Raw genomic sequence first — 26,078 nt, 5'->3', positions numbered from 1 at the left:
TTCTATGACCAAATACATTGCTATCTTAGTCAGTGTCAGCCAGAGGCTAAATTTTATTCTCATGCACTATTTAGACTTACACTTAGAGTACAAACCAACTTCATTTTCTCTAACTTCCAGTTAGATGCTGGCATTACCTGAGCTTTCTCTGATCCACCAACATCTCTGGTTTCCCTTTCAAAATATTTTGAAGTCACGAGCCACCATACTGAAGTTAGAGAAAGATGAAAGCTGTGAAATGGCAAAGAAGAGGGCAACAGTTCTGTAAGTATCACCTAAACTCACATCTTCACCAAATCCGATGCAGAATCTTACAAAGTTTTTTGATCCCAGAGGTAAAAAGAATTTCTGAGGAGTGTTATTCAAGTACATAGTATCAGCTTGTTGAGGCAGTCCATTTGCAAAAGGATTAAACTTCTGAAAAAATCCTATAGTACATAGCATGCTCCTGAAATAGAGGAAAGTAATGATATTGGACAGTTTCAAAGTTATTAATTATTTATAAGTTCTTTTTTTCATTTCCTTGATCTCTCACTTAGCAGTTTTCTTTATTGATGTTAACTTAAAGAGAGACAATTTTTTTTTTTTTTTTGCAGTATCCAGAGTCTCTGTGCTTAGAAAAAGAATCCATTGTGAAATCTTATCTTTGCTTTCTGAACCGCTGGGTCATGCGATAATATAATTTGCAATCTCCACTAGGCTATGAAAAGCAAGTATCTGCTGAGAATAAAGTAAAATTGCAGAACATGGATATGCTAAAATTAAAGAGCAGATGATGCTTCATTGACCTCACAGAGAATTAGAAACATCTGTCAACATACCATAACAAAAACTGGTACACTGAACAAAAGTTATAAGCCCAGATCTCTTACTTACAGAGACGTTTCCTAACTTAAAAGATAGGTAAATGAAAGAGAGTTGGGTTTTGAATTTATGAAAGTGTCCTTAGCCATGGAAAACTGAAGAAGAGAAACAAACTATAGAATCCACGTAGGCAAGAGTCATGTATTAGGTGACTGGAGCAGGAGCATGCGATTGCTGCACCGAGGTACATGAGAGAGGAGGGCTTGTCACTGCACTGCTGCTGGATCATCTAGCAACAAATTATTCCAGCTGACTTTTCCCAGGGATCCTCACTGTCGGACGCAACAGGCACAGAGAGGGAGACAGGCAACAGTTAGTGCACCAGCGTGGGGAGTACGAGGGAGCGGTCATAAGAGCGCGTGTCCCATCCAGTGCGTGAGACCTGACAGCTCTGAAGGTACCGGGGACACTTCCACACGACTCGTCTGCTAGCTATCTGCAACTGCTGATCTACAACCAATACAAGAGATGAAATTCTAGCCCTAATGAAGTAAAAGAGAATTTTGCCAGCAATCACGACAGTGCCAAGCATTCCACCTGATGGCTTTGAAGTTTTTCCAAATGTATAAGCCAAAGATTATATTTGCTTTGACATATAAAAGAATGCAGACTTGAGCAAGTCTCTTGTCTCTGTCCAGACAGTGCAGTAAAAGTGGTTGTTTACGCAAAGCTTTTTTTCATGTAACTTTCAAGTAACATTGAAGTTGAAGATACGATTCAAGATTTCCTTTGTTTTCAAAATGGAGCCCTCATTTTTACTGTGGTCATTTTTGTTGCTCCATATATTAGAAACAAAACAAAATAAATGAAACAGACCAAATCAACAACAATTCTGTAGCACAAAAAGCAGGAATGAAAGCGAACATATCCACTGGTACTGTGTAAATTCCACTAATCTAAAGCAACCACTGAGATGTAATATCAGAGAGCCCAATGCTTGTAAAAACGCAGATGTTGAACTCTGATGACATCATTTCTAAGCAGAATATGGGCCTCAAAATAAACAAATACATTGGCTGCTCTTTGTTACTTTCCTTCACCTTCTTTATACTTCCCCCTTCAGCTCAGGGCACTGGGAGAGGGCTGAGCTTCCCCCCATAGCTGTGTCCTTGAAGTGAAGAGTTGAATGACAGCATACAACCAGTCATAGGAGCACCAGAAGTCACCAAACTCTCCATGGCTCACAGCTGGATTATGCTACTGGATTAAAGTCAGGCGTGCAGCTTGTTCCCACCACTAGGACATTCACAACAGCTCCTGGCCATGTGGTCAGTTTGGTGCCTGAAGACGAGCTTCAATTTTTCTCTCCTTAGAGGCACCCCTCCATCTGGCCTCTTACTTCCCCAAAGCTTGTAGGAACTTCATATGTTTGAGATCTCTGTCTTCATGCAAGTTGCTAGGTAGCACTAACAAGCAAAGACACAGACAACACAATCTGCATTTACACTGTCTGTAATTATAGGAAAACACTGATTTAACTTTCTAGCTGTTGCTACAAGACCAAGCACTTACTGGGGCAATAAATGGCATTCCTCCAGTATGTCCCTAACCCTTGTTGTTCTACTTTCCTGTGCTCTGGGCAGCATGAATATGCACAATATAATATTACAGGGCAAAATGTTGTTGTTTTGTTTGTTTTTTTAATTGGGATTATTTCAACTATACAGGTCTTGCTATATTTCTTTGCATAGTCAAGATTCATTTATTTTTGAAGAGGACTGACCTTTGTTAAGCCCTTTGAAAGTGTGCTTTCCTCCAAACACACAGAAGCACATACAAGCTGACTCCACAGAATATTATATACTATACCCCAAAGAATATATGTGTAGCAATTTTAAGGTTAACAAGAGACTACAGCACATACAATTCACATGAGTAGAATTATATTTCCAGAGACATATTTTTTAGTTATTTCTTACTCTGCTCACCCACGCAAACCTTTTGAAACAATATCAGTGCTACAGGTACAGTAAATTCTGCATTACACAGAATGCAAGATGTTAGAAATCCACATCCTCTTTTCATTTTGCTAACATATTGATTTGATTGTTTTGAAGAAAACAAAACATAGCTTTTTGAAAGTCTATTGTTTCTTTTGATTCTGTTATTAGCATAAAATAGCATAAATGATAATGTAGGAAGTCTGCAAATTCCATGCTGATTTTCATTTAGTGCAAATTTTAGAACACCAAAACTAAGAGTTTTTACTTGTAACTGAACTACTGTTGTGGCCACAAAGGCCCACAGCTCAAAATCTGTAAAACGATCAATGTTGCTAGTAGAGATTTGTGCAGACACAGGGGCCTTCCAGATCTTCTCATGATGTTTATTTTTCCTCTGATTAACAAGTGGTGGAACTCAGAAAGTCCCCACTAGTGATATAAATGTAATGTCTCCTTTACATACATGCTCTGGTAGAATTCAACTCACAACCATAGCGATTGTCTGTCAGTCCTACAGTATGCTTAAACAGATCAGAAGGACAGTTAGCATCCTTCTACTGAATGTTATAGACTTCTTCAGTTGTTTCTGTAGAGCCCAACCTCATTTTTACAGAATACTACTGGTTTATGCTAGAATTTTAAGAGATGCCTGCTATGGACTTAATTTTCCATTGAATTCTACAGAGACTCCAGCCTCTTATTCCCATGTATTGTTGTAGAATCCGTAATCTTTTTTCAGTCCTTTAGGATATTTACACAAAGATCCTACACTTTAAACCTATCTCATGATAGAAAGGACACTTCTAAGTAAAAGACCCTCCCTGATGAAGTCCTGTGCACACACTGACGTTGGTTCCACACCTGGTGCTACTGAACCTTACTGACAAAGCAGGCATATGTGGCCAGTGTTTACGCAGGTTAAAACAATGAAGCATCCAACAAAGCTGGTAGAAGCTGCTCTCTTTCATGAATCAGTCTATTTTACAGGTTCCATCTGCTCTTAAATGCTTCCCAGAGAACAAACACTGTGTCACTATACTGCATATTTCCATTGCACTATCCCAAACACACTTAAGCTGCTGACAGATTAATGCTTAGTTCACTTGTGGCATACATTCTTGGGTTCTGACACATGTTCTTATAAGGAAATGGAACTCACTAAGCACTTAATCACACATTGGGCTAGAGTTATTGTACTGAATACAATGCTCTAACTTAGTTTCAGGAACTGACTAAGGTATCTCTACATAAGCCATTGCTGTCACTTGCACTGCCAAAGACACTGGAAATCAAATCATGTTTGTATGCCTCAACTAAACAAAACCACACAAAAATTTGCCAAAGGGCATCCCCTGCCTGGGGGCTAGAGATGAGCTAGTAAAGAGTGTTCAGGAGTGACCAAAGGGGCTGCTTGCTTTGTTTACTGGAATGCAAGTTGTTTGGCTTTAGCACGCACACATTTGTTTCAAGTAAGCCATTGCAAGTAGACCTTGATAAAATAGTTGCAAAGACAGGGAACAACAGGCAGGTATAAAAAGCAACAACAACAACAAAAATTAAACACAAGTCAGCTTGCTAAAGTCATTGCCCAGAGCAATCCAGACGGCTGGGAATTTACCTAGCTCAGAGGCAGCAACAGCAAGAGGACCGGCATACGGAATGGGTATATGAATACACACTGTGAATAACTGCATTTGCGCCTGGAAGAAAGGCAAGAGTTTCACGGAAAAACTTTGAACTAGATCTTTACCTGCTGCAAAGCAGGCTTGATCCATTCAGAACGGCCAAGAACCGGACCTTTTGTCTTACGGATGTAAGACCTTGTTTAAACATCAGACACAAAAAGGATGGTATATATTTTTAGGGTGACTATCACAGAAATTGTAGATAATTTTTCTTCCCCATTGACATAGTTTTTCATTTATTTAAAATCTGGCAAATATGTGTCCAGTTCTGACCTCCAAAAGAAACAAGTTACAAGAAAACGTAGTGCTTGATTCCCTAACCAGACTGTAATCCTCCCATTACATACACAACACCACTATCACCACCAGTGAAGGCCTCACCCTGCTGAACTCCCTGCATTGCCAAGACCTTCAGTGAAATCAGGATCCACAAACCACCACCGATTTCTATGTTTTTATTTATCAGCAAATTTGCTGATCACACTTCCCTCACTTCACTTAGTAGGGTCTGAATACAATTTGCTGCGGCTCTTTATTAATGTCACTGGGTGTGTTAAATGCCATATTCTTGGTGTTTTTAAAATGCAAGGCACGGTGAAAATCCTAGTCACTGCAAACAGGAAGGGAATGGTCACGTCCCACTGCAGTATCTGGAGTTGGTCACAGCTTAACCCATCAGAGGTGCATAACCACTATACTTCATTCATGGTTGTCTTCAAGGTATCAGTAGACCCAAGTACTAGTCCCAAGTACAAGCAGACCCAAGACCCAAGTGCCTAGGTCAACACTACCCCCAGAGGAGGGCAGTGAGTTGAAGGCATGAAGGGATACTTCTAGTAACTTAAAAATAACAATTGTACTGAAAGTCAGTATACTTCTGTTTGTTTCACAGCTTAATGTTGATGCTCTGTTACAGGAAAAAGACTTTTTATATTTTTTCTCTCTTTTTCTGTACTGGCACAAGCAGCCTTGCACAACTTGATAGCATCTCTTGATAAATATCCAGCATTGGTAGTGCTCACCTGTGCTGCAAACATGCCAGCAAGACAATACACAGATGAACTCAATCCAGATGGGCAGCAACAGATAAAGGCTCGAGTATGCATTCAGGATGTTATCACATTGCAAGCATGTAAACCTGCTTTTCATCTGAAAATTCTCAGATGTTGAATCTGTAGAGGTAATGTTACCCAATTTGGCTACACATTTTGAAATCCACTGAAAAATAAGAGGCCTTACTCCTGCCCACTACTGAAACAAATTTCTAAGATAACTATCTCTAGCCATCCTTGTCATGAGAGCAAGCAACTAAGTACTATGACATTCCCCTGGTCATAATTGACTTTGTGTGATTTTTTTGGAAGATTTGAGAAGTTACGCTTTATTTCACAGGACACAATGTCTGTGTTTCAGAACACTGCAAACAGTACTACATAAAGTAATTTTCCCTTCTTACCAAACAAGATCTCCAGTCATATTTACATAAATATTTTTAAAATATGCATTTTGTCTCACTACCTAAAAAGAATTTCTCCAGAAAACGCAATGATAAACCTTGCAAATTCTATGACAATGAAATGAATAAAATGAAAGGGAATAGTTTCCCTTTTTATGACTGCATATATTGAGCCTTTTGTTTTGTAGCAATGTAGGAACTAACTCAATTTTTCAGAGACTGCCAAGCACACTACTGCATTAAAAGATTTTCTTATTCTCTTTTTTATTTCATCAAGAATGAATGGAGTGGAAAGGCCTGCTTTAGGATGCTTCTACTTGTTGGCTGTCACTTTGCCAGTTCTTGAAAGACTTCTGAAATGCTGGCCAGTCTTAAATGTACATTAAATCCTTAGTGTGCATCATTCAGCATACCTGAATTAATATGGAAATATATTCATGATGTGGCTGCAATGAACACACTTTGATTCCAGAACTTTATCTTCACTTCTGGCAACCCATCAACCGTATCTTCTAAGAGTGTATTAAACTGCTAGCCCGCTAGAGAAAGCTGCTTTTTTTCTTCAGAAAAGTGTTTGTAACTGTGACAGTATCTGTTTTCTTTGCTCACTCTTCTTTTTGTCTTTTGTGATGATGGGCGAAGTTAAAAGGAAGGGTAGGAGGCTTTTCCTCTCTAATTTTGGTATTTCTATTGCTTCTTTTAATTGTTCTTTGGTTTCCTATACTATTCCCTCTCTCACTTTACTGGTCATGTGTGCATTGCATTCCTTAGTTTTCCTCACAGATGACTTTATTTGGTTTGTACTTTTTATTATTCACTAGTAGATTTGCATATTTTTCTGAAGGTGAATTTTTTGTCTGATATATTTATCTTCCTGTCACTTTTGTCAGCTATTATGGTCCTCTGGGCAGCCTATTTTCTGTTTCTCGGAGCCTTTTCCCTTAGCAGTGCTCTGGCCTGTCTTTTGGTAGCCTGCCCAACCTCTCTAATCAGTTACTGTCTTTGTTTGGCTCCCCAGCCACAGCCACTTGCTTTCTGTTGCCTCCTTCTTGCTTTCATCTTCAAAGTCACATTACCTAAAGGTGCTTCAGGCTTCTGTGTCATCCTTGACGAGGAAATGACAAACGGAGGCAGAGAAAAGAGCTGCCAGTGTTCTCCAGGAACAGAGGGACATCTGGGAGGGGGCTGGCAGGGTGAATCACCTGTTTAACTACGGAAATGGATTATTTGGGGTTTTGTAGAGATCTGAGGGTTAGATAGAAGTAGACTGCATTTGGGTTTCTGAGCTCAAGTGAAGAGATTTTCTAATTGGAAAAGCAGAGTGGAAAGAAAGCAAGGAGAAGCTTTCGTGGCAAACAAGGGAACACAGGTAGGAGGGTTTTGCAGGTAAGCATACATCCCATCACTGTCATGCCTTTCACTCTAAACTGCATAATTCAACATTCAGACATTGTACAGAGAAGTAAGGAGAAGATTAGCCGTTGACTAAATTTCTGAAGGTCAGGAACTGTTGTATTTATGAGGTAGTACAACTAATTTTCACATAACAGTCAATATTCTCAGCATTTTCTTGAGTGGTCCCCTATGGCACAATCCTACTGCTAATTAAATGAGGCAGAGTGCTATGCTTACATGGCTGTTACATTTCTCATAGCTGGATTAGATCATTAAGTCCTGATACTTCCAAATGTTCCCTGCATAGCAGGACTGATTTTTCTATTTTTATGGCAAGAAAACTGACTAACAGACCTTGGCAGAGGATGCAGCTCACCGAGATTTGACATGCTAGACATGAAGTATGCATGAGCCTGTTAACCAAACTAGCATTATGTAGAAGCTTAGCAAAAACAGGACCTGAAAGTAAAGATACTGCTGGCTTTCAGAGACATCTAATTAAGGTATTCCTAACAAGAATTTCCATTACTTTTTGGCCATTTTCCTCAATGTCTGGTATATCTAAGAGCTTGTGTGCTTGTAATGTTTCATCATACCAGTAACCGTGTGGTCTCCAGGATATGTTCATTGCAGTAATTTATGTTTTTCCTCTCTCTTGGATAATCATTTTTCTCTCTTTCTTTCCTCTCTCCATCAGTTTGAGAAATTTCAGCTTTACTCTGCATTATCTATTTTGCTGCAGACCCTCTCTGACCCTCATTCTCTGGTTTCCCAGATGGATGGATCATCTCACCAAGAACCTGATCACTCATTGAGCTGGTTCTGGTTTGACATTAGTTCCCTTGATTTTATGGTTCAGCACGGTCCTCTTCCAAGCACTGTCTTTCCTTCATTCCCTCTCCCTTGGCCCACCATGTTCTTCTGTACCTTTTTCCCCTTATGTGCTGCTCCTTTCATCTCCCCTCTCTCACAACTGTGTTTTCCTTTTTAGCAACATTACCTGCACTCCACTTTTTCATCTACTTCAGCCATCAGATGTAAGATTGCTTTGACTGTTTGCTCGTTTAAATACTACAACTTTCCCTTTCACCAGCACTCAGATCTCCACCACTAGGAACTCTTTATTGAGTCCCCCCTTAAAAGTCCTGCCCAGTGTCCAGTCTAACTGACAATTTATTCCAAAATACAAATAGATATTTTCCGACTAAAATCACTCTTCCTAATTCTCCCCCTAGAGAATGAATTATCCTTACAAATTCTCTACTTCTATTTTCTAGATGCTCTCTCTCTTGTCTTTTTCATCAGAGATAGTATTGTAAGTCTGTATTTCTTTCCTAAAGATTTCCCTTCCCCTTCTCTCTTTTCCGCCACAACTTCAGTCTCTAAAATAGCTTTTTCAAAGCAATGCTCTGTTGCTATCAAAGCAATCCAGAACTCAACATATGCTTCATATATCTCTATTTTTAACAGTTAATATCTCTCTTGGCATCACTTTGTAATCCCATTTCAGTTCAGGTTCTAACCAAACCTCTGTTTAGAATCTGTATGCCATAAACACTTCCTATTTCTCTTAGTTAAATTCACACTAATATTGAGAATTTCCCATAAATCGTTCTCCAAATTGTTCCAGCTGAATAACTAAATATACGTCTCACAACTCATGGGTCTTTAATACCTGCTCATGCATTTTTAGTTTAATGTATCAGAGCTCTGTACCTGCTTAGTACATGCATAATGTTTAATATTCACTTCTATTTTTGTCACTTGTGTCCTTTAATTGGCATATAACAACAAGCAGACTAAGAAAAGAGTTCAGGTAAGTACTACAACAGTTAATTTGCAAGCACCAAAGGAAAAGAAAAAAAGGATCCCCTGATTACAATTGAAAGACACTGCCCACTTTGCTTAAGGGTAGCAAAACCAAACTGAATCTCCCAGTTTTAGCAAGAAAGTAGATCAGGACTGCAATCCTTATTCTAGATAAAGCCTGAAGTCCTAAATGGTCTAAAATCTTAATCTGAAAGAGATCCTGCAGTGCCAAAAGAAAACTTTTGCAGATGAAATTGCCATTGACAGGGAATCCAGTTCTTTCAAGAACTACATCTCAGAGCAACTTGGAAACATCGAGAAATTAATACCTGCAGCTGTGTCAGAAAAAAATGAATTTCTGTGAAACTTTGTGATTTAGCTAGGGAGATCGCTATCAGCCAAATTCAAGTTCACATAGCTCTTGGGAGAAGCAAAAGGTGAAACTAGAAACTAAAACTGAAGCTAGAAAGCAGCAGTATATAGATATAGAGCTACTGGCTGAGCACTATTAGAAAAATCTTGCAGCAGTGGAGTTGTTTAAGACACAACCTTAGGCTATCTGATTAGAAAAGTGATATATACTGAACAAAGCACAGCAAATTAGAAGCAGTGTTGCTGAATAGAAAAGTGTACTGGACCACCTGGAGATATTTAAACCACCTCTGATATAAACAACTGGCATGACATGAGGTAATAATAAGAAATTTTGCTCATATGCACATATATGAACTGGGAATAGTAGACAGAGCATTTACTGGCGCATGCACGTATGTAAGTCAGCATGAGTTGCAGAGCTTGGTATTACTTTGGGGGCAAACACATGGATATGAGAAAAACATCTAGAAAAGGGGATTCTGTGGTGCTGATGCTATGCAGACATACACAGCAAGCAAGCAACAAAACAGAAAATGCATTTCCTGTGGGGGAAATGGATTGATCAGGGCATCGATAACTTAGGCACCCGGCTTTGCACACAAAACATTTATTTCCTTTTTGGAAAAAGCTGCTGAGATCGGAGGTCTGTGGTGGAGAGGAAGTAGGGAGAAATGGAGGATGTGAGCAGGATGCTGAAGTGCTTTTATGGATTCCTAAAGATACCAGCCAGGGACAAGCACAGCCCCTGTTTATCTATAAAATAGGTACAATCAAGCCAGAATTTGTGCAAATATTGCCAGAAATATATCTCTTGGAGGGACTGCTACCACTATCCAGAGACAATACAGTCCTCAATTTATACTGGGCTTTCCTGCTCAGATGGTTACAAAAAGCACCAACTTAGAGTTTACAGTTTTGACTGTTTTGTGTGTGTATACACTTTTGTCCTCTCAGATCTGCACAAGAGATACCCCAAATTTTCCAGAACACAAATCACCTTTAAATTTCTGACTAGGATAACAAATTTGCAACACTAAATTTTGCTGTGAGGCCTGTATTATCTCCATATTCAAGAGATAAACTAAGAACAAAGACAATAGTTAGCCTGTCTATGTAGATCTCAATTTTTGGAAATGCTAGGTTCCATGACAATATACAAATACAGCTTACAAAAAGGTCTGATTTACTCTAGGAGATACTGATCCTCAAGTGAAGAATATTTTAAGATTTTTGTCAGACTAAAATATAACCTGTAACAGTAAAGGTCTCTCATGAGGACATCTAACTGCTTCACGAGTCGCATGTGGTTTGTAAAGATAGTTGGGCCTCCATGGACTTATGCTAATAGTGTCAATTTATTTCATATAACCCACTAAATACAAACCGTGAACTGTGATCTGCTATCAATAACCTGGTGTAGGATGAAATAAGGGAAAGCAGAGGTGCTTATGGTGCTGTCTAACACTTCTCATGCTTTAGCAGCTTGTTACTATCAAGCTCTCTTTTCTCTCTGCTAACTTCCTTTCCCCGAAGGTGCATCAAGGCTACTCGGTCCCTATTTATTCAGTTTACAGCAGTAACTCCTTGAAGCACTGATGTGCTGCGATGCTCCCAGCCTCACACGTTCACATGGAGGCAGCCTACTCTCCTAGCAAAGGAACCTCTTTCCTCCTCTCACAAACCCTCGATGTTCACTTCACCTTTTTACCATTTCTAGATGACAAACCAACGGAATCATTTGCAAAACATGATTAAAATTGTCCTTTTGAGGTAATATTATTATTATTATTATTATTTAGAAAATAGAAAGAAAGGATACCCCTGCTATTCAGAATTTTTTCCCCAAGCTGTATTTTTTAATGTCTTTCAGTTCTTTGGTAAGATTTTTGTGTGTCTCCTCTTCCCACATATTTTGCTCTAAACATCAGAGATAAATGTCCTTGGCCACTTTCCAAAACCCTCGGAACAACAGCAGTGCTGGATTTTATTCTTTCTGCTCTTTCGATTCACTCTTTCTTTGAATTGCTTTCTCCGCCTTCACATTTTTGTCTCTATCTCAGGTGATGCCAGAGGTAAGATTTATGTTTACTAGTGATGTTTTATGCTCAGGACACTGAACTTTGTTCGCTACATTACTATCAGTGAGTTCAGAAATCCCTCGGGGGGGATCCTAGGGGACCTCCCACAGCCATGGTGCCCATTGGCGCTGACCCTCGGCTTTAACCCTTAATCACTAGCATCCCCCAGTGGCCCTATTTATCACTGCACTTCCCTTTTTTGGAGTTTTCTAGACAATTTAATTTTCAACGCAAATATAAGTAAGTGCCTCAGAACTAGGCAGCACTAGGGACTCTTCTTCCCCTCAGCAAAGAACCAAATACATTTGACCAAGAGTAAAGATGGAATTTTTTAATTTATCTTCAGTCATTGCAACTATCATGTGTTTATTATAAAACATACCTCCAATAGTAGGGATTATTTGTAAAACAAGTTAAGAAAAGGGGGGGGAATAAGCAAAAAGAAAGATTTATTTTTACTGTAAAGTCTCTACTGGAGAGCCTCGTTGAAGAAGAGAAAACGGGTTGCGTGCATCTTCCAAGAATATTAGGTTCTGCAGCTATTCTTCCCTACTTGACTTTTTTACAAAAGACTCACAGAAAGATACTGTAGTGACCATCAGTTCTTAATCCGGCTTCTGATTAAAGTCTACATACTTGGCATCTGAAATCCAGCAAATCTACTGAATTAAGAGTTCTAAATTTAAAATCCGTGGCTGACATTTCATTGACACCATGAAAACTCAACCACGTTCTCAGGAAATATGCTAAGTGCTGCTGTGTCCTCCTTCACGTGTAACAGTATTTTCCAGGTGGCTGTGCGAAGCACTCTACATATGGCATGCCTCAGCCACTGCTCTCTAATCCAGCCGTTTGCAAAAAAAAAAAACCCTGAAGTTCTCTTGACCAGGGTTTTTTCCCTGATCCCTGGAAGGGCGAGAGAGGCAAACGCTGCAGCTCTGCATGAAGGGCGTGATGCTGGCAGCAGTCCCGCTGCTCGGCGCTCCAGGAGAAGCACAGCCTGGCCAGCACGAGCCCCGCGCCGGTGCTGCTGCCGTGCAGGGAGGACATCGGTGGAAGCACGGACAGGGAGGGCTGCCGGGGTAGAGGCAGGACCACACTGCTGCACAACGCTTCTTTAAGGGCTGAAAACACAAATCTCCTCTCCTCCCTTAATGCTGGAGCCCTCCAGTAACTCCTAAGGCTGTAGCAGAGCAGATGAAGGGTTGTTAATTAAAGCAGCCCGTCCAAAAATCAATGAGACTTAATAGTTTGGCAGGAGATTAGGTGCTGTGCAGAAAAGAATTAGACATTTTTGCCCTCTCCAAAACAGCATCTCACCAGATCTGTTACCACTGGAGCCCAGAGAGGCACTGGGGCTTTACTGAGTCCATCTTGGTGTCTAAATCCAACAGGCCCAAGGTGCCACTTTGCTGCTTTCCCACCTGTTACTCATGTGGCAATAGCTGAGGCCATCCTGCAGATTTTTATAACCCACCATTTGTCTGCAATGTAAGCACTGGATATTTGAGACAATAATAATAATAATAATAATAAAAAGACTAACCAAATCCCCAAGCCCCCAGAAGATATATGCCTTGCCTGCAATTTAAGGGCTAAGCTCTGGAGTCCCTCCTCAGAGGTGATCTCGGGGAAGTCTGATTCACTCAGTATCTCTGAGCCGGATCCCTCATGAGCAGCAGTAATCCACAGTGTGAATGTGTTAACTGAGACATGACAAACCCGTGTAACAACTCTTGCAGATATTCTGTTATTTTTTGGTTAAGGCTCAGAGGGATTTTGGGGAGGAAGTTTATTTTTTGCAAGCTGTTGAGTGCTGAGTATGATGCAGGGCATCATGTAGGCAAATGTCTTAACTTTTGTTAAGGCTCTTGGACAGACAAACTATTACAGTGACATTTACAAGAAAAGTTGGAAAAATACACTTGGCTTAGGCTATTCAGCAAGAGTACTTGTAGGTTTCAACAAATGATGGATGATTATAGTTCAGTGCAAAAAGTGTAGGCAGCTTTTCGTTTTGACAGCCACCAGCTCTCTCTTTCCTTTAGAAGATCTGAAAATATTTGAGAGGTCCTAAGCAATGTTCCTCATAGAATGTAATTGTCTCTACTTAAAGCAGAGAGAGGTAGGTATTCAGGAGGTAGCGCTGACACATCAGTTTTATGTGGTTTAACCAACTGTCTCCACTAGTTACACAAAGAGGCCGGTTCTGAAAAATCAGCAACTGTCATGATGAAACCATACGTGATGACACAACGTGTCACACGGCAGTGAAAATTAATCCTGCTGCTTAAGAAATGGGAAATACACAATAAACACATTACCTGAAATTAAGATTTTTTTGGACCAATTCTCTAGAGCCTTTTAAAGTTGTTACAATGATTTCCTATTTATATGGACTGCTTAAATTCTCAGGTGATTCCCTGTGGAGAGCAGTATGAATATTTTTTTCCAGAGATGAAGAAATGAAAATAGATAGCAATAATGGAATTGCAGGAGCAGCCAAGCAGTAGATTGATTCAACAGGAGAAATTCAATGCATCCCAAAAGATTTCCTAGGATTTGCTCTCCTGCTGCTTCAGGCACAATTTGTTGTAATGAGAAACTGAGGATTTCGTTTCAGGTATGTCAAAGCTTATAGTGGTGACTTGAAAGCATATAGAAAAAAAACTACAACTGAAAATCTCTCTTAAATAATGCTTTTGGACCAGAAGAGAATATGGGTAACTTCTTCAAGGTGCAGAAAAAGTCAAATTTCTCAGGCAAATAACATTTCCTAAGAGAAACTAATTGAATGCACAAGTCGAAGCCTTTCCTTCACCTCAAAACTCCTGCATTAAACAGTTTGAAAACTTCAGTACACTTCAGTAAGCAAGACAGAGAAAGCTTTTTTATATTATCTGATAAAATTGCACTTGGTCTCCCTGGAATCTCTCCTCTGTGAAACCTCTATAGAAAACTCTTCAGTTTTCTGCTATGAAGAACTGAGTTAACAGGTTATGAAATAAAAAACAAGCGAGTTTTTTTTTTTTGTTTTTGTTTTTTTTTTTTTTAAATATGCCAATACTGAAACAGGCAGTCTCCTCAGCTCATGTGGAACATGCCGTACGGTAGACAGCTGGCAGGAAGCATGTACTATTGCAGTACTACATAAGCCCTATTTGAAAGGTTAAGTGGGACAAGCACGGTGTGAATTTCACCCATAAGAAATCTGAGACTTTCTAGGCACCCATGTCCCCTTGTATGAGAAGTTGTTATGAACTTACAGCTTCTCTGCAGCTCTGGTCTACCACAGCCTATGCAGATCTCTTGCTAATTACACTACGGTGAAAGTGCTGAAATGCTGTGTTGTATCCCAACTGCTGCCCAGAGTTTTTTTCAGGAACAGGCTGCCAGATGAAATTTCCTCAAGCAAAATACTGAATGCTGATGACAGCCTGGTTTGATTAGGGAAATTATGTTGAATCTGAGGTGTTTGCATCCACAGCAGCACACACTTTTTAGCATTTGCATGCCCCTCACATTTCACAGCATCACACTGTACACTGGAGTATCACATGGTATAGCAGAACTTAAGAGAATCCATGGATGCTCTAACAAATATCTTACAAAAAAATTATCATTCATGTACACGCGACATTTTCTACTGATGTTCAGCACAAGTTAACCTTTATTTACCAACAATCTAAACATCTAAACTTAAGTTTTAGAGATTTTAAAATAGGGCAACCACTGATCAAAGCAGGCAGCGCCAGCTCCATCTTCCCCAAGATGACCCAAGTAGCATTATGACTCCAAGGCTCCAATCAATCCCAAGACCTACCACATAAAGTGGGATCTCCTAGAGCACTTTCACTGACTTGTAAAAGGCCAACAGTGTCAGAAACTCACCCAGCACCTAGCAGAAGAGCAAGGACAAAAGAAAAGGAAGTGCTTCACCACCTTGGCCTTTGGGTGTTACCAAAATAAGCAACTCAGTCTTTTCTAATTCCAACTGAATTTTTAATTCCAAATGAAACTGCATTGTGTAATGAATATATTTTTATTGTTCCTGTGAACTCTATGTATACAGAGTTCCTACACTATTTCACAGAATCCCAGAATCTCAGAATGATTGAGGTTGGATCGGACCTCTGGAAATCATCTAGTCCAACCCTCCAGAAGGGTCACCTAAAGCATGTTAGACAGCGTTGTATCCAGGTGGGCCTTGAGTATCTCCAGAGAAGGAAACTCCGCAACCTCTCTGGGCAACCTCTGCCAGTGCTCCGTCACCCTCACAGGAAAGAAGTTCTTCCTCATATTCAGGTGGAACTTCCTGTATTTCAGTTTGTGCCTGTTGCCTCTTGTCCTGTCACTGGGCACCACTGAAAAGAGTCCGGCCCCATTCTCTTGACACCCTCCCTTCAGGTACTTGTACAAACTGATAGGATCCCTCCTCAGTCTTCTCTTCCCCAGGCTGAAGAGGCCCAGCTCTCGCAGCTGTTCCTCATAGGGCAGATGCTCCAGATCTCTGATCATCTTTGTAGCCCTACGCTGCACTCTCTCCAGTAGCTCCATGTCTCTATGAGATGAGATGAGGCCTCACCAGGACTCAGTAGAGTGGCAGGATCACTTCCCTCGACCTGCTGGCCACACTCTTCTTAATGAAGACGATTTTATTAGGAAATCATCCAGCTGGCTGATTTCGGCTAGCTCCCTGTCCTTAAAACTAAATTCAGCTCAGTATAAAACACTGATACACTCATGGCAACAAATCAAGAAACCAGAGTAAGGAATGAGAAAGTAAGTTTTGGATTAGAGATAGAGTTTTGGATTAGAGATGGAGGCAGCATCCAGATATATGGAACACTGACAAGCAGTACTGCAGACAACCAATTCTTTCCATAGATCCTGCTATCATTTTATTTGCTCTTACACTGATTATGCAAGCAGAATGAGCATTCTGCCTCACCTATTGATCTAGGAAGCACAGCAAGATGTACAGCAAGATAGTTTTTCAAATAAAAGCAGTAAGCAGCATCCAGAGAAAACATAATCTTTACTTTTAATAAGAGTCCTCACCTTTGGAAACAGTTGAATCAACTGCATCTCTTACCTGTACGGTTCGAGAGTCCTGTTGCCATAATTCAAAGCTTCTTTCCAGGATCCAAGGTTAATACAGGCATCCATGGCACAGTCAAGCATTTTCAGCTGATAGATATTTGTGTCTGGAAGACAACCTGCATGGCTCCTTAAGAGTTTCCGGCATCTTGCCAGAATCTGCTCCCACTCTGTTGTTAGCCTTAGTTAAGGAAATATCTTTAATCAAACAAAAATATAAGTTTTAAATGTTGTTAGGAAGGTGTAAGAGCTGCAGGGCATTAAGATAATAATAACAAAAAAAGCTAGCATTATTCTAGACTCTGCTTCAGTTCTTGAAAACATGCTTGAACTCCTAAGTGGCAGCTTAGGTAACCATACTCTGTTTACATTTAGCAAAACAATTTCTAGAGAACGTAGTATTCCAGCAATGAGGGGTAAAAGAAAGGTGACAAGATAAAAGGTTATTTTAATACATAACAAACCAAAATTCAAGGGTTTTTTTGGGGGGGGTTGCTGAAATATTATTTACTTAAAATACTCCTCCAAATCTTATGCAACATAACAAAATGTTTCAGCAGCTAAAAAAAGAAATTTCATGCTATATATTAAAATAACAACACATACTTTTAAGCTGCACAAGATTTTTTTTAGACTTCTTATGAAGTTAGAGCCCTTCCTACAGTTCCTGAATTTTCTTTGTATTTGAAATAGTTGCAAAGAGCAAGGCTTTCTTCCATCATCAATTGCTTACAACAAGTATTACTACACGTTTCATGCATAAGAATGAACAGCATCACAGCTCCCATGTCTGGTTGCAGTTCAGGCTTAAGAATCTTGGCAGCAAAGAGGATTTTCACCTCCAATGCTACAAAAAGGTTTTCTGCGTGTTTGGAAGAGGAAAAGTGAGCTGGAGAGAAAATAAAAAGTGAGCTGGAGACAAAGAACATTCGCATTAGCTGGATGTTTGTTCTTGCAAGACATATTTTCATTACAGTCTAAACTGATTTAATTTCTCCGTGAATCAGATTCTTCCCTCTTTTATCGCAACAAATTCTCCCATATTTTAAATAGGTCCAGCAAAGCATCTTTATAGGAGTTCCAGAATGCAAGCAATCCCCTGACACCAGAAACATCAGCATATACACCAGTAAGTTCAAGTCAAATAGAAACAACAATAAAAATAATAATTATTATAGCAGTAATAACATTGTTTGCATCATAATATTTTCAATAGAATCAACTCATGGAAGTTCATCAATTATCTTCATGACACTAGTGAAAAATATTATTCACTCCAAACCAGCAAAGCATTTGAGCAGACAGTGATAATCCTATGACTAAGTAATTAGTCCTTCTTGAACATGGGAATATTTATACACTTAACTCTTAAGAATGTGACTACTATATGGCTGGGCCAGGATTTATAGCATGGTTGTTACAAGGCTAAACTAATTATTTGTGAACTGCTCTCATGCCCTTGGATTGAAAGAACCATATAAGGGAAGGAATGTGTTATTATAAAATTGCACCTTAACCTTTATATCTCTGGCAAACATCCATGTATTCTTTACAACTGATTAAGGATGGACAAACAGAAGAATGAGGGATATTATTTCCACTTGATACAATTTTCTTGCTAAGTACAAAGTACTGACATTCTTGAAAGATTATCATTTTAGCTGATGCATGATGCTACTCTGTATACTTTAATTTCTCACCATATTGCTTCATTTATTCACTACTGTCTAACAGCAAAAGTGTTAAACTGCAAAGCCTGTTGGGACCAAATTTTCAGATACAGAAGCTGCAAACTAGAAAATCCAGCATCACCAGCAGCAGGATAAAAGAGAAGCTGGCTGTCCTACTTGTGCCCAAGGCTAGAGGAGCAGCTCACAGGCAGCTCTTCCGCTGTTGAACAGCCCGGGATACCAAGGAATACTTTCCTCCACAATAATCCCTTGCACTTGGCTTTCGTTTCTTGAATTGCATGCTTAAACTGGAATTTTGAGCACGAGACACTTCACCCAGATGCACTGTTTCAAGTTCTCTATCTGCGGATTTAGCAAGATAACATTGTACTAGTTATATTCAGCAGCTCAGGCTTTGGAAATCACTCTCTTTCTAAACTATAGAAACTGCTGGTTTAATTTGCTAAAAAAATTACATTTGCTGAAACTTATGACTAAGTGTCTCAATCAGCAAGGAAGGTTTTCTGTTCGTTCTCGGTGAGCTGACAGATGTCAAGCCCCGTTTCAGGTACTGCACTAGACAGTGTATGCCAATTAGCACTGCTCTGGCACTGTGCGGCAATGGAAGGAAAGGCGCCACATTTCTAATAGCCCATATCTGAGAGCAAAAACAGAATAAACAACAAAGTCTGATTCTTTGTAGTACCGAGTGTTCAATCCATTTTAAAATTTCATTTAAAAGAGTAAATTTAATTAAAGACCTTAAGAAAAACTCACTATGTGCAATTTCTCCTGCAATTAAATACAGGAACATTACATTGCAGCACTCTGGCTCCATACTTCAGGTATCAAAATGACCGCAACTGCATGTTGCATATCTATAATTTAATATTCAGACTAAAGTACAGCCCCAGAACTGTAACTGGATGCCTGAAGATCTAGTTCAGTATTGCCTATCTCAACCCAGTGACTACACAGGGACTTAAACTAGACTGCAAACTATAAGCAAATTAATGTTATATGAGATTAGTATTTTCCTTAATAACAGTCCCTTTGTTAAAAAACTGAAACAAATTCAGTTTGTTTACTACAAAAAAGTTTGTGATTACTGCTTTCCAACCCAGGACGTCACTAAGCATACTTGCTCTCAGTGCTGCTGAAAAGAAAGACCAGAAGATTTTATTCTCTCTAGCTCCAAGTGACAGAAAACAGTAAGGCATCCTGCTACAATATCACCAAATTCATGGTCAGTGAAATTCCACTGAATAGATTAAGCTGAGAGCTGAATACAGATCAATATGCCTATGTTCTTCCAGTAAAAATTTCCACCGTCCTTCTACTCATCTTTCCTTGGTTGTTGTTGCTGTTCACCAGTTTTTTTGATGGAATGCCTACATGATGGCCATTAGGCTCCAATCCTATTTATTATCACAAGATCATCTTACTCAGTTTGATTGTTATAAATTATTATAACTTATCCTAATGATTCTATAATGTTTGCAGTGACCCTGACTGTGATTATGCCTTTGCTATTGCCACTGCTGTGCAAGCAATGAGATCCTGGAACTGCTCACAAAAGGAGTAATGGACGAAAGAATTTCACAGGTTTCCTGATTGAGCTTTGCTACATTCACAGATGGGATTATATGAAGTAGTGGGTTGTGATGGCAGAAGTCTAAACTGGATGAGCCAGAATGTCTCCTCCAGTTCTCCTCTCTCTACCTGGACACAGTTCCAGCCCAAGTAATTATTATTATTAACACAATTAATAATATTACATGGTTTAAGCACTGAATGAGTTAAAAATTCATTTTAAAACAGCATAAAATGGAAAAGCTTAGGAAAATAGTCATCTACACTCAAAAGATGAACATCTTTACTAAAGGGTGCTCTGGATTGTTTTCAAAACTGAATGACAGACTGTAGCCTGTCACTGAAAGGATACCTTCTTTTGATTTTGGATATCTCACTTGATTTACAGCATCTTTGACTTCTTTCCAGGCATGCTCTTCACCTGCCAGTTTCTCAGCATCCTGATTAATGGAAACAAAAGCATTTGATGAGAAAACCAGTAATCTACGTGTATACATAATGATGAAAAACAGGCTATAAAGGGTTACACTGACAAAAGCAAATTCCGGGGATTGTATCATTATTGTATTTGCAAATACACAAAAAAATTATTTTATTTGACAGTCATCTTCACACTGTGTTTGCTTGACAGAAAATTACTAGTTAATTAGTTCATTCTTGGACTGCTGATGTGAGTATATGAGATGATATCACGGAAAATGAAGGCAAACTTGCAAATATTAAATACTCATAGAAGACATTAAGTTTATAAAAAGAATTATGATCATCTGGAAAAGAGAAACAGTAGTATGTGACTTTTTACCACAGAAATAAGCTGAGCAAATCAAATTCTCTCAAAGGACTGCAACCTAATACTTCACAGACCCATCACCAACTTGTAGAAAGGATTTAGCAAACAATTTTGAAGAACCACGTTCTGATAATAAAGACTTTACAAATAGAAGGAATAAGGCCACCTTCATTCACTACAATTACAAGCATGAGTTTATAGGAAAATTACTACTCCACAAAGTTGAACTCCTGTTTTGTTTTAAAATTTATTGTTATTTTTTCCATATTCCATTTGATTGTACAAACAATTACATTTTCTTATCACTTTATCATAATGAAAGCAAAAATGATTAATAGTTGCAGTAGTAAGAGAAACAGTTTCTCTTTTCAACTCTCTAGCAGTAACTAACTGCACCTGAGGCAAACCACTTGGAACAAATTTATTAAAGTATCTACAGACACAACTAAGCATCTCGAGGGATTTTCATAAGCATCTAGATTTTCTATATTTCCATTGCTATAAGCACTTAAATACCTTTAAAAATCTGTCCTTTAAGACACTGTGGCTCATTATCTCTCTCCCTCTCTTCGTAAAACGCTCTGTTACTTTCAAAAGAGTTATATAAGAGCAAATTATTTCAGAAACAATCCTTAAAAAAACAGCCTTCAGCAGGGGTGGAGGCTGAGACATTAACAGAGAAGCTGTGTTGGAATCTAATCAAGCACTTCACAACCACTAGACACTTAGTAACACAAGAGCAACTCTGTTAAAAAGCTTTTATAATCTGTAGCCTATAATCTGTATCTGTCTTGAAGTACATGATTTTCTTATTTCATTGCTCCTTACTTACTCCAAATTTGAAGCAGAAAATATTTACAGTGTGAACCAGTGCTCACTTTTGCATTTAATTTGCAGTGGTGTCTCTCCATCCGCGCCATAAAACAGCTGGCTCCTGCGTATCCCCGGGACGGTTAGATCAAGACTGGTCTCTGGTGCCAGCTGAGACCGTTCTGCAGAAGGCACCGAGGAGGGCAGCCTGACCCTTCTGCATTTTGCACATGTACCTCCCATACGATCGGTTCTCTGATCAAAAAGTTCACCCGGAAATAATTTTTCACACCAGAAGGCATAAGGTGAATGTTAGGACAAACAACAAGCTCATATTCCAGAAGTTTTATCAGCACAGTTAATGTGCACACCTAGTCTTGTCATAGCTTTGTAATAGACTTGCATTGAATGTGTTAGCTTCAAGTGCAATCTTTCTCAGTTTTTATGGGACTACATCACTTCTAGGAGGCTGAACTCAGCCTACTATCCTGTAATAATCTGTTTCTCAAGCATCATTGAAGTGTTGCTGCACTTATCTATCTCAAAAATACATCTGGCCTGGAAAATACTAATAACGATGTCCATGAAATTTTAGGTTTAAGGAGAACATTAAAATAAAGAAAAATTCTATTAAAGTATATTTTCTCACAGGCCCAAATACATTTCTGAATATTTCTGTAAACGCTCAGTAAGCCTTGCAACTAAGAAGCATGGGGATTGGGACAGATTTATAAATGAAAGGAAAAAACTATACAAGTTACAGGCCAACTACTGATGCAAAGCATCATTAGGACTTACTTTGTACACAGTGGGACTGAGGGATGAATCAGGTTAAAGCTGTCATTGACACAGGATTAACGTTACGCTTTCTTGTGCCATCCTTTGGGTTGCTTTCCATTCTCTTCTAGCACGTCATTAGGAACACAAAGGAGTGCAGAGCTGGGGTTTCCTCAAGCCTCTACACTAGTGCACTGGGTTAGGAGATCACTGGCTTTGTATCAGGTGGAGAACAGGGAGTGTGTCTACAGGACAGATAATCTCCCTCTGGATTCATGGCCTTTATCTCTTTTGCAAGAGACTTTCCGATGGAGGGAGCTGGGCAGGACGCCCAGCCCTGAGAAGGATTTAAGTCACAGGTTTCCATGAGATGTTTTCCATGTTTTCAAGATGAGGCGTTTGGAGGATTGGCATAGGTAAGAACGAGAAAAGCAGTGGTTAGCTGGCCTTTTAAACACCTACTGTTTTTCATCAGATTTTCCTACACCAAAGAACTCCTGTCCTATCATAAACACTCAAGTTCAAGGCACGCTGCTTCAGAGCAGACAGCCAGACAGAGGCTGCAAAATCACCAGGAAGAACTGTCATTGAGAAGACGTCTGCCTTCCAGGCTAATAAGTAAGCTTATAAGAACTAATAAGAACTTACTTTTTCCAAGTAAGTTGTGTCTCTCCCTTGGACAATGCTTTGAAAGTCATGGCCATGTGATATGACTAAGCCCGCTAAAAATACAAAGCTGCCTTGGAGTTGGAATTAGGAAAATAACTGAAATGATTAATAATTATGCCAAACTATTTAATTTGATCTAAGAGCATGGCAGTAACAGCTATGGGAAATTTAGCTTTCCACAAAGTAACCATTCAAAGCAGCTCTTTTCAGAAGATGTTCATAGTCAAATCTCCAGGTGTGCAGAACTGCCAACAATAAAGGAAGACATGAGTTTTTTCCATCTATGGAAAAGGAGAACCCTTGCTGAAGGAAAGAAAGAGGCTTTTGAACAAGAAGGAAGATTTAGTGACATGACTAATGATATAATGTGATGTCTAACTACTTCCCCTATTGCTAACATCAGCACTGAACATGAGAATTTGTTCTTTCAAAAAATAAATATTTGTTGCTTGATCTAATCTATCAGCTAAATAATTTGAATAAGTAATCTAGTCACATAAATACATGACAATCTTCTGATGGCTGAAATTGGTATGTTTTAAAATTCAAGTTTCACACATTTAGATGTGTGGGGTAGCAGTTTGTAACAGAGGACTGTATAGCTGAAGAAAAACATACTCACTGGCAAGTACAGAAGATTGTGAAAGAAATGACACAAGAATTTGACTCCACACTGAAACCTGCATTGGCTTTATATTTGTGCATCGGATTAATTTTAAATGCAGAATCAGACTGCAGAATTTTAATTTTAAATGCAGAATTAGATTTTTACTTTAGGATTTTGCTCACTTCTAACCTTGTGAATGTACTTTGTTAAGAATTATGAAAAATGATCATTGCACAGAGGACACTTCTAATGAACTACCATGCTCCGAGATTCATCTGACTTCTAAAGTTTCCAAAGCTCCCCTCTGCCTCCCCCTGTGAAAAATAATGCCAGCTCCCTAAATACCAATGCAACTGTCCTTTCCAACCTGCACGAGGTTGTCCTCACCAGCTGAGCTGCTGGAAGATAAGACCCTGTGTTTCCTGTCAAACAGCTCTGAAGACAGTAGATGTGACAGATGGTAATTTCAAAGCAACTTTGCCTGCAGAAAAATCAATTTTGTGATCCCCATAAGACAAAGGCGGGGGTGGGGGGAACCCTACTCTTGAAGGGGTTTTCATTTTTGAATTTGAAAGTAAAATAAGACGTATTGCAGTTGCATGCCATATTGCAATTATGCAGTAGATTGTTCAGTATTAGACAGGCTACATTACCTTACCTAATTGATATCATCTGTTCATATAGCACTTATCTTCACGGATTACTGACTCTGGTGTCTGGAAGGGCATGGGACCTGCACAGACTAGTAATATTTTAAATTGCACTGATATTGGGAAGTTTAACAATCATTCACACGATTCATGCTTAAGTACTTAGGCAATCAAATCAAAATGAAAGTTTCCCCAAAGCCTGTGTACAATCAGTGGAGAAAGACAAGCACCTGCACAGGGTAGTAGGAATACCCGTCTGTTAACATTGTCTAGCTTAGTTATAATATGATAATGTTTACTGGGAAAATTTAAAAAGAAGCATCAAAAACAACTGTGAGAAAGCTATTAACATAGATGCTTTTGACAAAGATAAAATTAAGATCAACAAGTACATTTAAGAAGTCAATTTAATCCAACAAAATGAAATGGAACTAAGATAAATTTATCCCAGTATCACCTTAATCAATTCTTGAAGTTTAAGGTAAGTGAAGAGCAAACAGACCAATAGTTCTCAAACTCTTCCAGTTCCAAGTCCAATATCTGTCAGGTGCACAATACTGCAACTAAGAAAGTAAATGTGTTTCTGTCAGACTCATGACTCTTCTCCACCGGAATCCCACTTCCTACTAATGACTCCTCCTCTTAGCAATTCAAGGATCACTAGCTGCCTTTGCCACAGAAAAACACAGTTTTGTTCATTTCTGTTCAGACTGCCATGCTGAGATTCATCTGACCCAATGCAGATACTTGGGCTACCCTTATATTTGACAGAGAAAACACTCAGGGTGCAACTTCTATTATTCTAACGCAGATTTCTAAAATATTTCAGATGAATAGCAGTTGAAAAGTATCTGTTCTTCTCCATTAGCCATTAAGGAAGATTAGAGTAACTAGCTCAGATGCAGACATTTACACTGTAGCTGTCTGAGGTTTGATAAATAAATCACAGTTGTAGATCCTCATTTCAGATGTGGAGTGTGTGTTCTATCTTTGCAGTGGTAGTGTATAATTTACTAAACAATCCCAATATGATTTACCTGTCTTCATAAACATTTATTACTCTTTTTTCATCTACAAATTTTGCTGGCAATGATTTTACAATTACTTTCAATTCATTGATGAAAATGCTGGATACTATAGAAACAGGGTCATTATGGACCCACTCTGAAACTATTTTGATAACATTATGTACAACCGATGATTACAGTGATTACATGTTTAAGCCTGTTGCCAGATCAATCTTTAAAGCATACATGTGTAAATCACTGTAAAATAATACAAAAGACACAAAAAAGCACAACGCTTTTTATTACCCGCGAGCCGAACAGCCCAACAGATCTTCTAATACCATAAATGCTCACGGATCAAGTGTTACTACAAAGCTTTTCTGTTTTTTATATATAGTGAAAAACCTAAGCCAATAATATTATGGACAGTATTCCCTCTCTCAAAAAGCAACATACAATGATACTAGGTTTCCTGGCAAGAAAACAAGGTATTAGCTAAAGAAATCTGTCAGTATATACTACGTAGGGCGAGCACACCTAAACTTCACAATAGCGCCCTGCCTGCAACTAGAGACTCTTCAAGTAAAAGGCATGTGAATTTAACACATTCTGAAGGGATTTCAGTTAAGTGCTATTGGTACTCAGTGGTAAACAGCTATTCTGGCTGCTGACCAACGTATTTTCCGCATATATTTATTTTTAAAATATGTCCCTTATACGCTACTCTTCCTTTTGGTAAAACAGCAGTCATTATCACACATGGACTACCCAGTTATTTGCATTGTCCATACCCTTTTACA

The 26,078-nt window shown here is 39.0% G+C and overlaps 1 protein-coding gene across 1 annotated transcript in view; it reads right to left on the bottom strand.

The window, feature by feature from the left end:
- The window catches only part of SMYD3 (SET and MYND domain containing 3), a 413,849-nt gene that overhangs the window by 33,510 nt on the left and 354,261 nt on the right, over window positions 1-26,078 (bottom strand). The window contains exons 9-10 of the mRNA XM_062573635.1: window positions 20,321-20,408; window positions 16,701-16,875 (exon numbers count right to left, since the gene is read on the bottom strand). Coding sequence (XP_062429619.1) covers window positions 16,701-16,875; window positions 20,321-20,408 — 263 coding nt within the window. The remainder of the gene's footprint in view (window positions 1-16,700; window positions 16,876-20,320; window positions 20,409-26,078) is intronic.

The sequence above is a fragment of the Rhea pennata genome, chromosome 3 (genome assembly GCF_028389875.1).
Source record: "Rhea pennata isolate bPtePen1 chromosome 3, bPtePen1.pri, whole genome shotgun sequence".
Taxonomy (NCBI): domain Eukaryota; kingdom Metazoa; phylum Chordata; class Aves; order Rheiformes; family Rheidae; genus Rhea; species Rhea pennata.
The sequence above is the reverse complement of the archived record's forward strand: the minus strand, read 5'-3'. Positions and strand labels throughout refer to the sequence as shown.